This window comes from Lygodium microphyllum, chromosome 5 (assembly GCF_053477565.2).
Source record: "Lygodium microphyllum isolate KBCC chromosome 5, Lygodium_microphyllum_v1.1.10, whole genome shotgun sequence".
In the NCBI taxonomy this organism is placed as follows: domain Eukaryota; kingdom Viridiplantae; phylum Streptophyta; class Polypodiopsida; order Schizaeales; family Lygodiaceae; genus Lygodium; species Lygodium microphyllum.
In genome coordinates, this window is record NC_141139.1 from 32,143,015 (window position 1) to 32,157,467 (window position 14,453).

A 14,453-nucleotide genomic window follows, 5' to 3' on the forward strand; every position below is an offset into this window, starting at 1 on the left:
GTCCTTTCTCCTTCAACAATGTTCATGGTACCTACTTATCAAGCCGTATGTTGGATGATCTCACTTCTCGAGGTCTATGCTACAAATGTGGAGAGAAGAATGTTATTGGTCATCCAAATGTATGCAGGGCACAGCATGTTAGAATTTCAGTTATCTTAGAATGGCCTATTCCTTTTGGCACCCGAAGAAAGCTTATACCTCATCAAGAGCTGATGGAAATGAAAAGACAACTCATATGCTATAAATGTGAGGGTCAATGGTCTCCTAATCATGAAAGTTACTGCAGGAATAGTCACTTTGCTACAGCCCTTGTATTGGAGGATTCTAATGTAAATGTATCTCAAGTGGAAGTGCAAGTTTGTCATGGACAGCAAGAAGAGGATAAAGATGTTGATAATAAAGTTGAAAATGTAGTGGGAAAGCTTAGGGAAATGTCTCTTAATGCAATGCATGCAGAAATTTGTAAAGAGCAAGCATACTTGGAAGATCAAGAAGAAGAAGATGATTCAAATGACCAAGTTGAAGAGCAAGATGATGCAGCTGAAGATGAAGAGCAAGAGTATGCAGATTCAAATGAAGATAGTGCACAAGAAGAGTTTGTTGCAGATATGAACGACAATGTATATGTGCATGATGATGAGTTATCATGGGGTAATGATGAAGACATGTATCAGCCTATCCTTGATCATCATCAGCCCATAGATGATCATGGACTGCGACTACCTTATGATGGCATTTCGACTGAGTATGATTTTGGTTATGGGGCTGATATGACATATGACTTTGATGTGTCATTTCCTTATGATCTAGGGATTTATCTTGATGATTATGAAATTTTGGATGGATTTCCATATGACCCGAGAGGTTGTGACCATTATTTTGGAGAATTTCCATATGATCCCGGAGGTTATTATGGATGATTGGATAATGATTTGACATCCCTTGACCTGCAAATTTGATTGACAGCTTGTCTTCATTGATTTTTGACATGGTTTATGGAAAAAAAAAAAACAGTTGAAGAAGCATGAGCTCATTGTTTAATACAGCTTGCTGTATTAAATTACTGTCATGAAAATAAATGGTCTGACATCATCAAAGTCATCATTTGATAATTGGATATGATGCTTCTAGGCGTATTCTTCAAAATGACACCTCATTTGTTGGATTTGGAGCTATATTTAAGAAGTTATGACTCTTTTTCTATCATTGCCCTTCTATGGACAACATGAGCAACATGCAGGCAGTCATCAACTTCTTGGACCATGGAATCTTCTTCAAATTGTGCTTTCGGACATTCATGACATATCCATTGTAACAACTTCCCATTTATAGCTTTGAGGACAAAGCTAATTGAGGCAGGGAGGGTTTGTAATGAAGCAAATTAGGCCAATGGAAAACAATGACAGCAGGCTAAATGCCTTTGAGATAGAACTAGAGGTCTAGGGCTTAGGGTTTGCTATAAATAGGCAGCCCTAGCCAAAGTTAGGGGCTTTTTGCCATTTGGACATGTTATTCATGTAAGTTTTCTTGGTAGTCACATTAGTTTTCTTGTCCTTCACCTACATGGAGGTGAGTTTCCATAGCACCAGCTTGGGGTGTGTTCCAAGAATCCTTTCTTGTATTCATGTTTTCACCATAGGTTAATGTAGTGATTTCTTCATTTTCCATTGTTCCATAGTTAGATTTTATGGCAGTCTAGGACCTTCATTACAAAATTTCACAAAGCACAAAGTTTAGCAATTGATTTTGGATTAATTTCAAAAATGTGATATATGTTTTATGCACAAATGTTAAAGATTGAGATTATACATGAGCTGATAGAGTATGTCCCTTGCAAATGAAGAAGAGATGGATTGAAACTATATTAAAACAAGGTTATAGAGGCCGAAATGCTCTTCATAAAAAGACTATACATTGAGACTATTCAAATACCAATATGAAAACAATGATGCATCTAGCAAGGTATTCTAATACATAATACTCAATCCAAATTTGCCAAGCCAAAAAAGAATGATAAATTGTCGCAAGTTGGTTAAGTCAAGCTCAAATAAGTGGATCCACAAGGACACATCAAGATGTATGAAACAGAGCGCAATCTACAATGCTATTATAATTTACAATCAATTGGACACCCACAAGAAAGTGGCTTAGAAGATGCAAGTCACCTTGAAAACATGTTGAAGGTATCTTACAATTATGTGCGCCCATGTACATACACGTGCACGTGTGTGTGTGTGTGTGTGTGTGTGTGTGTGTGTGTGTGTGTGTGTGTGTGTGGCACTTAATGAAGTCTCTTGCATGGTGGTGGAAGAATCCTAGGATGCTCTGGAAGTGTAAACTGCCACTGAAACAAAGGCTTTTTCTTTAGAGATGTTTGACAGGCACACTATTAGTGGGGGTCACACTTGCTAAATGTCACATTGCATCATCCACATGTCTGAGATGTTTGGCTCCCTCAGAGACTGTCCCTCATTTATTTTGGCATTGTCCTTGTTCCAAGATCCTCCTCATGAGAATTTCAAATTCGCTTCAGCTTCATTTCCCGAGTCATAGCTTTGGGAAACATTTCTAGCTCTTTATCAGATTTATGCGTTCTTTGTCTCAATACTCACTCTTTCTTTTTTGGGTGAGATATTGGGCTCTTTGGACAATCTGGAGTGATCATAATTTGGCATACTTGGGTCGCCAAAACCACCAGCAATATGAATCCTTCCAAGCCTCACTGTGGCAATCTCTATATGATGCCAGCTATGAGTGTGACATGGACGCTTCCTGCATAGAGCTTTTCTTTTTATGTTTCTGATAGTTTGGGATAGCCCCCTTTTCCGAGGGTCCCCAGCTTGTAAATTTGTGAGCACATAAATATACTGCACTGGATATTACCAAAAAAAAAAAAGTGTGTGAAATCATGTTTGAATATAATACCCAAAGGTCAATGGATTAATTAACACCTTAGTTTCTATAGATTAAAAGCATACTCAAAAGGGGTTGCAAGCTAGAGAACGAAGGTCCAACAAGCTAGGAGCAATGCTTGGAGAGCAAGAGCAACACTAGACAAGCTGGTGAAAGGCTAGAGTGGTAGCACAACTCAACACTAGAGTGGTGGCGCAAGAATAGAGTAACCCCATGGGCAGGTCAAGGTAGTTTTCATACCTCCCTCACACAAATAGAAGATGGGAGGACCAAATAGTAAGACACCACATGTATTGAACAAGCTTCAAAGTCCCATTTCTTCTACACAACAAGCTCTTACCCACTAGTAACAAACAAGCTAACAACATATTTACTAAAGGAGGAAAAGTGCCCATGCACACAAGTATTCGTAACTCATGTGCATGGGGTATCAATCCAAGTTGGATCAATTGTACCTATTCACATGTTGCCTCCCTTCATGACCATGGCTCTAACAAGTAATTATTGTGTGTGTGTGTGTGTGTGTGGCTCTTCTACCTTGCATGATCGTTATATGCGAGAGAGAGAGAGAGAGAGAGAGAGAGAGAGAGAGAGAGAGAGAGAGAGAGATGCACAATTTTTCAAGCAATCAAAGCTTTGTTTTGACAATAACAATATAACTGAATTTGCTATGCTAAATTTAGTTTCAAAATGGGATTGCTAGAAAATTTAGTACAATTCAAAGAAATTTCATATTCATGACTGACCAAGTCACACTTTCATAGCATACACACAATTAATAATTGATTTAGCAAGTTGTCAAAGAGATGTTAGGATTGCCATGGATCTTGAGTATGAACACTTCATAATGTACCACAATCTCAAGCAAAGGCCCACAGTCCAAAAGAGAAATGTCTTTGCACAATTCTCAAAACTTCAACTAGCTGGGGCAGTCCTTATTCAATTCGTTCATCCTTCAATTACAAATCATGTCACCTATGGCTTTGATAAACAAGCAATTTCAACAAATTAATGCTAACAAGACCTACTGAACTAGAGTTCTTTACCTCTATTAAATTGAAGACACAACAATCAATGTGCACAAACCTTATATTTGCTTGAACGGTTAAGTGTACCTTCGCAATGACACCAAAATCAGTCAATTGCATAAGACTTCTTCCAAATGCAAACTGACATACACAGCAAAACAAACTTTGCCATCATCATTTCATCATACAAAGAGCACAAATGTACAGAACCACTAACTTTATGAGCTACCTTCATCTAAACAATCCACTGGATCAAGCCAATGATTTACAACTTGAAAACCTGACCATATCAAGACCTTGGACTAAAAAGCCGTAATTTATCTTTAACAACCTCTGCTTCACTGTTATACTCCTTGAAGCAATATTCTTCTTTTTTGAAAGAAAGAGGTACCTTACCTTCACTGTAGCACAAAGAGCACAAATTGAAGTTCCCAGCAACCTCCTTGAACCACGGTCCAGTGATTGGATAAGAGCATATTGAACATATCTGACTACTATGCCGTACTCGATCAATTGCCTCCAGCTTAACTACGACTTTCATGATCCCAAAACCCCAGTCAGGTTCATCGAAGATATCTACAAATTCTGGATAAGATATGCTTGTCTGATCATCATCACCATGAAGCTCCATCATCCCGCTTATCCCTTGTGCAGGCAGATAGATGGACCGCAATAACCGCATGAAGAAAGATGCATAATTTTTGGTCAATTGTGCCATATTTCCATTGGAGAACTGCCAAACAAGAGCATCATAGGCCATACGCTTTCTGTTTTCTAAAGATCCTGAGCAGACAGGTGCAATTATGGCAAAAAAAGTGCCAATATTAACTCGTCCTGTTCCATTATTATCCAAGACACTTAGAATTCTCTCATTGATAGCCTTCATTGCACCTTGAAATGTATCAGGCTTCAGGAAGTTTAACAATTGATGCAGTACTTTCTCCAGCTCCTCTTTGGTGATAGACTTTTGGGTATTGTCATCAGCAGATGTTACCAAGGACAGCTGTCCTTCAGATAACAGCTTCTTTACATTAGCAACATCGAATCTATTCAATCGCGTGTGCCGCTGAAACCGTCTGATATCCAAAGCAGACGAAAGCCATTGGCGTGGGGTTGTCTTTTCATCAACCGGCCTGAAACAGGATGCATCCACTACCAAGACATTGTCCTCAGAAGCAACTGAAAGATTACTCCCTACTGAGTCACTATCCTCATTGGCTTTCCTCAGGACAGCACTTAGTCCTTTTGGCTTCTTCTCCGTGAGCTTCAGATGCGTGATGGCATCATACAGTTCCACCCTGTTGGTCATCTTGAATGCCTCCTTGAAAGCCTTCCGGGCCTCATCCGTTTCTCCAGCACCCAACAAGGCAACAGCCTTATTTATCTGTGCTCGCCAATGCCCAGGTTGCAAGGCCAACACCTTAGAATACATCTCTGCAGCCCTCTGAAATCTTCCTGCATCCCTAAACAGACCACCCAGATTGTAAAGTGCATCCATGTGATCAGGCTTCAAATCCAAGGCCTTCTGAAACTCGTGGATCGCACGCTCGTCCTGCTTCATAGCATGTAAAGTAGATCCAAGGTCACAATGTGCATCTGCAAAGTCATCCTTTAAGTAGATAGCCTCAGAAAGAGCCTTCTCTGCAGCCCTGTATTCCCCAACACCATACAGAGCACTCCCTAGAAGTTTCAAAGCCCGATAATGTTTTGGCTCTCGCACGGCTGCTTCCTTGTAGTGCTCGCTTGCACTAAAGAGCATCCCATCTCCCTCAAGTGTAATGCCCAGGTTTACATGGATCTGTGGAAGAAGGTAGCCCCACTCAGTTTCACCAGCCTCTGCTGCTTTTAAAGCTGAGGCATAAGAATCCCTTGCCTCAGAACACCTACCTAAAGAGTACAACGTGTTGCCAGTGTGGAAATGCGGCCTGGGATCAGTAGGCTTCAAGCCACATGCCTTTTTCAAGCTACTAAGAGCCTCCTTGTACAACATATGATCGAACAAGGTTCTACCGATTGCCATCTGAGCATCAAACTTCTCCTCTGGCGTCCTAGAGTCATCATCAGCTTTCTGTGTAATTTCTGTCAGCGCCTTCTGAAAACTCACATAATCAGGGCCAAGCTCTTCCCATGCTCTCCCCCCACCTCGATCACCATCCATGCTTAAATCCCTCGACCATGCAGCCTCAGATGAAGTATCACTGCTGCTCAAATCCTTTCTACCTTCTTTGAGCTTGGCCATTTTGGCTTCAAGCCTTTTGATTATAATCTGTAGATCCTCCACAAGGCGCCAGGTGTGTTCATACATGATGCCGCGACTGGATGAGATGGCCCAGGCAGGTGCATTTTGCCTTCTCTGTGCAAACGCGACGGAGTCGGCTCTCTCATCGACAATGGAAGATGGCACAGTCTTCTTGCTTGTCGAATCCTCTCCGTCGTTGCCGTCAAGCTCCAGGCGCAGGGCTTCAAAGTCGCGGTTGATGTCCCCCGCACCATCGTCATATGTGCGCAGCAGGCCCTCAAAGCTGAGGCCGGCATCATCTATGATGAATTCGCTGTAGGTACGGAAGACCTCATCCAGGATAGCACCGATCTGCTCCGCAGAGAACTTGACGCGAGGGTTGACGGCGACAACGAGCGCCCCCATCTCCTGTCTGCTGAGGCGGCCATCCTGGTTCTGGTCGAAGTGGCGGAAGATCTTGCGCACCTTGGCGAGGCGGATGGCGTCTGGGTCGGCCATGGAGGCCAAGGCTGGAGCAGCGTCTGCGTCTGCGTCTGCTTCTGCTGCTGTAGGTGGAAGGATGGGAGGGGCAGGAGGAGGAACGATGATGATGACGACAACCGAGGGATCTTGCAGGCAGGGTTTGTCACATAGCGATGGCAGCAGGCAAAAGCAGACCCTGTCAATGCTGCCATGGAGATGATGTTCCCTATCTGATGGTGATGATTGATATGAGGCTGTATCCAGCTCAGAGTGTCTCTCTTGGAGGGCCCATGGCCCATGGGTCTAGTTTTGCCATTGTTGTTGTAATAATAAGGCATTGGCCTAATTAAAACATTTTAGACGTGTAATTATAATTTGTGCTGCCGGAGAAGCATAATCGAGGGGTTTTGTTTTAATGTGAAAAGTTAATAAAATCGCGGAATCCATCCAGGGTTTGAACTCATGCACTCACAATACTCGACCCACAACCCACTAGGCTACGACCCCAGTGGCTAATTAAAACATTTTGTCATCAATGTTGATCTAATTAAAGATTTCCCCTATTGTTCACAAAAAAAAAAGCCTAATTTAAAATGGATTGCAAAAATTTCAAAGAACTCTTTTACTTTTAAAGAGAATGTTTAAAGCTTTGAACTTTACAAAAACTTTAGTTTTAAAAACAAAAATAAGTGTAATTTGATTCCAAAAGTCCTCCCAAATGTTGAATTAAAGGTTTTATATCTACTATCAAAAATGTTCTCAATGAACAGTACCCCATAGGCCTTGTTTTTTCATTATTGTTGTAGGGTAAGGGGTTCAATATTGTGGTACCTAAAGCCAGTTTTTCAAAAACTACGGATTTGCTTCATCCTAGAGCAGCCCGCTCAAGTTTCATAAAAACCTTCTTAGATTTGTGTGAGAATGGAAAAAGCCATCCCAAAAATATTTAGGTTTAGTGCTAAGTTTTCAAAAACTTGAAGAAAAATTTGATTAAGTTTCAAATTCCTTCTTTGTGTGAAACAATGGGATCTATGAATGGTTTGACAAAAAATATTTATTGAACTTGCTTAAAACCCTCATTGGAATTACGTCAAAAGAAAATTTTGCAAAAACACCCTTTCGATTACACTTCCATCACATGTCTCTCAAAGAATCAACACATTGAAAAGTTGAAAATCGACGATGAGGTTCAGAAAACTCCCAATAATATGTGGCAAACAATAAGCAAAGAGGAGAAGAAAAGTGACATCATAATTATGCTCTCTGAACTAAGGGATGTGTCACATCTAGCTTGACTTTATGGAAGTCTTACAAGTAAAATGAAGATGGTGTGGCATGTAATTTTGCCTCTTTACTTACTAAAATATGGTTAACTTTACTTTGAAAGTCTAGTCAAGAGTCAAGGTGTGACATTTCCCTAATTCCTGCTTTTCACCCACCACTAGTTGACATGAAGCTACAAAGTCCACACCCTTTCCTCAACAGTATTGGGGGATGAGGCATTATACTTAAGGGGGGCACTTTTCTCCTTTAATGTAAACATGACTCCTCATTTGGGAATTGGATGAGAAGCCTCTATCCATGGAACGCCTAAATTTGTAGAACTAACAAAGTTTTTAATAATGTTCAGGTGGATACAATCTAGAGTTTTCTATAGCAAGACATATTATTGGAGGTTGAGTCAAATGTTATTTATACCAGAAAACGATTCGAGACTAATCAACAAGTCCAAAAAATAAAGAGTCATTTCACATGCTTGAAAAAGTTGATGTAACACTTGTTCTAATGGATATCAAAGTGTTCATCATGTTTTTTGAGAATACATTTTTGTAAAAGACTTTAACCAATTGATGTGCCATTTGTTTTTTAATTTAGAGCACATGGAGTTATTGTTATTGGGAGGTATGGTCAAGGTAGTAAAGGTTTGCTATCACAAATGCAAAGACCCTTAGGGTTGGATTCATGGTTTAGATTTATACATGCTTTCATATTCGGGCCCTAAAGGGCTGTACTACTTCTAATTAGGTGGATCTTTGAGTTTTTAAGGTTAATTATGGCTTTCAAATCTTCTTCATTGCTCCAATTTGTCTTGTAACACTATATTAGGGAATTTGGGAATTTCCATACACTTTGGGAACTCCCAATACCTTTATTATTTAACCACATGGTCAAATCTTGTTGTCTTACTTAAAGATGGAGTTTACTCGAAATGATTTATAAGCTACCTTCCTAAATCCCACTTTCAAATATGGATCAAGATTTTGCCCCATGGTCAAATATTTATTACTTATTTGAAATTAGAACTTGGGAAATTTTCAAATTCTCTAATATGGTGTTTTGTTAAAGTTGCAAACATTTTTTCGAAATCTTATACTCTTTTTTACTAGTTTGAAGGCTTGGTTGAATTCTATACGATTGATGCTTTTGATAACATTGAATCAAATAGAGTCTGTACAACTTCAAGACAATGTAAGATTTGTGAGGGGAGAAGTAGATGTATGGCTTGTATTGGATTCCAATAAACTACTTGCTGATGGTGAGTAACTTTTGGATTTAACCATAAAAGAGATTATTGTTATAGCTATGTGGTCTATGCCTCTCAACTTTAGGTGGCCTTTCAATGGAAAGGACTTAGCTACATTGTGGATTGGGCAAGCCCAATCCTCCTTAATGTGTTGTAGGCTTTTGGCAATCCACTTGACTACCAATTTTGTGCTCGACTTGTTACTAGCCCATGTACCCTAATTGAAAGGTGTCCCCTAGAGGCCTAGTTCTAACATTCTTATTGGAATTAAAAGAAGTCTCCCAATTAAAAAAGGCTTCAATCTAAGGGTCTTTGCTCATCATAGGCAAGTGTATGCATGCCACCCTCACTTCCAACTAATGGGTTTGGACCTTTTAGATGCCCCCCCCCTTTTATGTGCTAGCAATAAATTTTGGGAAGGCATTAAATGCTTTCCATGCCTAATGCTAGTATTTTTTTTGGGTAATCAAGTGAACATGCAATCACAAGACCAATCATCATGTAGGGGAGAGGAGTCAACTATTAACATGGAGATAAGAGAAGGGTATGGCAAGAGCTTTTGAGAAGTGTGTTTACATCAAGCTATCTCCAAGTGAGTGACTCTCTACTATTATGCTAATCTTTAGGCACAAATTTAAGCATGCTACACTTCTATATGATAGGCTATGCTCACACATCAAAAATATTGCTTTACATATGTCCACTCCTTGCTAATATATCTCCCATTCTCAATTGTTGCTTTATTGAGTACATTTATAAACTACCTAAGAAGATTGTGAGGATTTGAAAAAAAAGCATAATAGACTATATTTGAGCATGTATATGAAAGGTAGAGCTTGAGTGAAAGCACACACTCACAAGCAAGAGCTATGGTGGATGGAGAGAGAGAGAGAGAGAGAGAGAGAGAGAGAGAGAGAGAGAGCATATGTGAGAACTCCAATAGTCACAATGTGTGATCAACCTTTGCTTATTCAATAGTCATTGAAAGAATAAAAAATAAAGTGATAGTAATATGCACCCACCACCTATAGTATACAAGTGTGCAATCACGATGTGTAAAGTAAATACAAGTTGGTGTAAGCACATGCGCTTTTACCCCTAACAACCTCCCACTTAAAGATGAATATACCTCTACTACCGAGAGAATAAGAAAAAAATGACTAAGTACAAATGTACATAAAGTACAGAAAGATGAGGAATAGACGTCACCTCATCCTATGCCAATCATCTTCTTATGGAAAGCAAAATGTTTCACTGAGAGACTTTTAGTAACAAGATCTAAAAGATTCTCATCAATGGACATCTTGACAAGCTCAATAGACTTATCCTCTACCATCTCCATGATGAAGTGATAGTGTACCTCAATGTGCTTTATCTTTGCATGGAAGACTAGATTCTTGGCCAACTGAATAGCACTCATAGAATCCAAAATCTATGTAAGAGTAGTAGTAATACCAAGGGCTCCTTGCAAGCTTCATGGTTGCAATATACTTTGCCTCAGTAGTAGATAAGAACGTGCATTTCTACACCCTGGACATCCAAGAAATAGCACCTCAACAAAAGTGAATACATGCCCAAAGGTAGGCTTATTACTATCTACATATCCTACATAGTCGAAGTCAGTGTAACCCACAACTGAAGTATCCTAACCACCATAGAAAATGCTCATATTTGTAGTGTCTTTCATATATCTTGTGATATCCTTGCGGCATCTCAATGTCATTGGCTAGGTGTAGCCATATAGCATGCCACAACTCCCACTACAAATGCTATGTCAAGGCAAGTCACTATCATGGTATACATCAAATTGCCCATTATGGATGCATGAGGGATCTTGGCTATCTCGGCCATCTACATCTAAGTAGGGACAAATTGTATGATTGGCCTTTACATAGAAAGGTGAAGGACAGTTGATATGGAAACACTCAAGAACCTGCTGTATGTACTTCTTCTGTGACAAGTAAAAGATCCCTTGAGAGTGATTGTGTGTAATGTGCATCCCAAGAATATATGAGGCTTGCCCCATATCCTTCATCTCAAAGCTCTTCTAAATCTGAGTTTTCAAAGCATCTAGCTCATCATAGGCTCTCCTAGCAATCAACATATCATTCACATAAAGTACCGATATAATAAGGCTGCCCCATCACAAGCTTGCTTCATATAGAGACACGGATTCATATCACTGCAAGATTAAGATTGTGACTGCATAAATGCATCAAACTTATGATACCATTTCATAGGTGCTTGCTTAAGACCATAAAAGCTCATTCTCAACTTACATACTAGGTGTTTCCTGCCCTTTTCCTAAAAACCCTTAGGGTGCTACATATAAATCTCATCATGCAAATCCCCATATAAGAAAGCCATCTTAACATCCATCTAATAGAGATCCAGATCTAACTGAGCAACTAAGGCCAGCTCCAAAGCATAAGGTAGTCATCGTGACTATAGGAGAAAGGATGTCATCAAAGTCAACACCATGCTCCTACTTAAAACCCTAGCAACCAATCTAGCCTTATTTGGGGTGTCCAGGAATACTCTTCAACTTGTATACCCACTTGCATGGCAATTGATGTTTTGCACTGGGCAAAGGAACCAAATCCCATCTTCAGTTTTTTTGCAATGAGTCATACTTTGATTGCATGGCCTCCTTAGTAAAGGGCTCATAGAATTTGTCACCATAACATAGCCTATGGATAGGTCAAATTGACTATCGCTAGTAGTTGAATCAAGTAGCTAACACTGAGAAAAAATTGACAATACATCAGCTAACTGATTAGCATCAAGAGAAGCCACTACCAAGATGTAATCATCATCAAACGCAAGCTCCAAGGCATTTATCTTCTCAATTTTCATGTTGGACTTACTAGAACCAATGCTATGATTATTAGAATTTTCTTGCACTTTACCCTTGCCTTTCTCTTTACACTTATCATTATGCATCTTATATCCCTCTGACCAAATACAACCCTACTTCCCATGTTAATGTTATGTAAGAGAGGACTTACGACCATGGGAATTACTACAAGACTACACATAATACTAAAACCTTTATGAGTCTCTATCACGGTGGCCATACACTCTTACCATCATGTCTGTCCCTAACAGTCACGAAGCACGAGAAGTACAGGTTATGCACACATTCTTTCTATGTATCTCCTATGCGAGTAAGGCATCCTCAACATCCTAGAGTTTCAAACCATCCTTAGGCATATTAGCATACATGATAGTATGAAAAGTATCCCACAACTCATGAAGTGTCACAAGAAAAAACAAGGGAGCAAGATTATCCTTGAACTCAATGCTCTGTGAAGTCAACTGGCTAAAGAATGAAATTCATTCAAATGTGTAGACACACTAGTCCCTTCATGTAAAGGTCCATGATTTATTTCAATCAATACATCTATAAAGTAGGACTTTACTTGTCATAAAGATTGCATTTTTTTTTCATAATTACCAAGCATTATTCTTAGGCGCCACAACATTGAAATAAACCTATTTTGACAATTATAATATAAGAGTGGATTTACATAGCTCGTCCAACTCATCCCAAATATCATTATCAATGCCTTTGGGCTTTACACTCTTGGTTTTCAAAGGCCTAACCTACTTCTTTTGAACCAATACTTGCCATATCTGCACCTTTAATAGGTGAAAATTGTGCCATCAAGCTTTTCAATATTAAAAATAGCACTATCATTCTCGACAAACCAACTATAATGACAGTATACCAATGTAAAACCAAGATAATTCCTATGTTCATTGTGGTGCTTGTCCTAGAATGAATGTTGATGATAATGGCAACCTATGTGGACCAACTACCTCCATTAGGCCTATGTGGCAATTGATTGGGCTTGCGATGCTACTGTATGAACTATGAACTTGCAAAACATAAATATCATTATTTTTATTGTTTTGTATCCTTGCTATATTGATATTTTCACTATAATTGATCATAGGATATACTAATTGCTCTTCACAAAAAGCATACTTTTTGTTGTTTATCCTCATTATGGTATCTTTGCTGCAACCAAAGATTGGACACTAGGATTTGGAAGTTTCCTATGCATGTTATAAGTACAACTTTTCAATTGAGTGATACATGTTTTGAGCTTGAACTGAGGCATGTTGGAATCATGATCACGGCATAATTTTTGTAATGCTAAAGTTCCAAATTTTGCCCATCTATAGCTTTTTTTGGTTAATCTATTTGCGTGTGCATGTGTCATTGATGTTTTTCATTTCAACAACATTAGATGAAGTTAAAGAGAACTTTATAAAAATTGATCTTGCTGTGCAAATTGAGAGTTTGATGATTTCTTATTTTCTTTGTCTCATTGCTCTCTTGTGGCTACGAATTTGTTGATGCAATATTGTTTTCATACAAAAAATCTTGCTACAAATTTGTTGATGCAATATGTCTAGCTCTGTTTTGAATAACAAATTCATTATTTGCAACATTTCAAATAAATATTTTGGCTACTATATTTTCTATAATTATGATATCATTCATTACCAGCATAACCATGATTTATATTGCATATTCTATATCTTTGTGATCACTTCATTTTGTTGTAATTTATGCATAATATCATTGTTTACAACATTGTACTATGTTTACGTTGTCTAGATGTCCAGTACGTCATCATTCTATTGCATATATGCAGTCACATGGAGAAGTAGAATTTTTTGTATATTAAAGTGTGCATGTTCTTAAGCAACATGTTTTTCAAAACATGGTAAATCATCTCTTATGCTTGTCGGGCTTCCATGGGGGTCACAAAACTATTTATCATGCTTCAAGTTCTCTCAAGAGGAGTTGAACAACTTTGACTTGTAGATTCTCTCATAAGAGAAGGTGTATGCTAAGAGGCCTATTGCACTTACTCCTCATATTGGTATGAATATGAGAATGGTTTCTCCAAGCACTATAACCAAAGTGGTTGTTCATTTTCCAACTCCTGCAGATGCTCCTTGACCACCTACATGCACTCCTTGTTGCTCACATTACCAACCTTTTGTCAAGTTGAGGTTGGTTGAGTATGAATAGCCTTCCATTGTATTAAATTAAGTTGCCAGTGGTACCAAACTCACATGACAACACCATAATTTTAGAGGCTAGCCAATGTGTAAGATACCATCATCAAACTACAACCCACCTTTTATACTAGCACCATCTAGACACTCATGATAATCAACTCCCCATGCTAGCAGCATCAACTCCAAAAGTCTTATAGTTACCTTGGATGATGCACTATTGTGAAATACTACTTTTGGAGTGACATGG

General features: G+C 38.9%; 1 protein-coding gene across 5 annotated transcripts; it reads right to left on the reverse strand.

The window, feature by feature from the left end:
* Positions 1–2,184: 2,184 nt before the first annotated feature.
* On the reverse strand, positions 2,185–6,934 carry LOC148035664 (putative TPR repeat-containing protein At2g32450). Of its 5 annotated transcripts, none has more exons than XM_087677669.1 (3): positions 4,338–6,931; positions 4,000–4,082; positions 3,621–3,866 (listed from the first exon to the last, which is right to left on the reverse strand). In XM_087677669.1, the coding sequence occupies exons 1-2, from the start codon at positions 6,676–6,678 to the stop codon at positions 4,048–4,050; spliced, it is 2,376 nt and encodes a 791-aa protein (XP_087533795.1). In that variant the 5' UTR covers positions 6,679–6,931; the 3' UTR covers positions 3,621–3,866; positions 4,000–4,047. The 5 variants fall into 5 exon arrangements, with proteins under 5 accessions (XP_087533791.1, XP_087533795.1, XP_087533794.1 ...); XM_087677668.1 differs by having other exon boundaries at positions 3,621–3,888; XM_087677667.1 differs by having other exon boundaries at positions 3,621–3,894.
* Between the last annotated feature and the right edge of the window lie 7,519 nt (positions 6,935–14,453).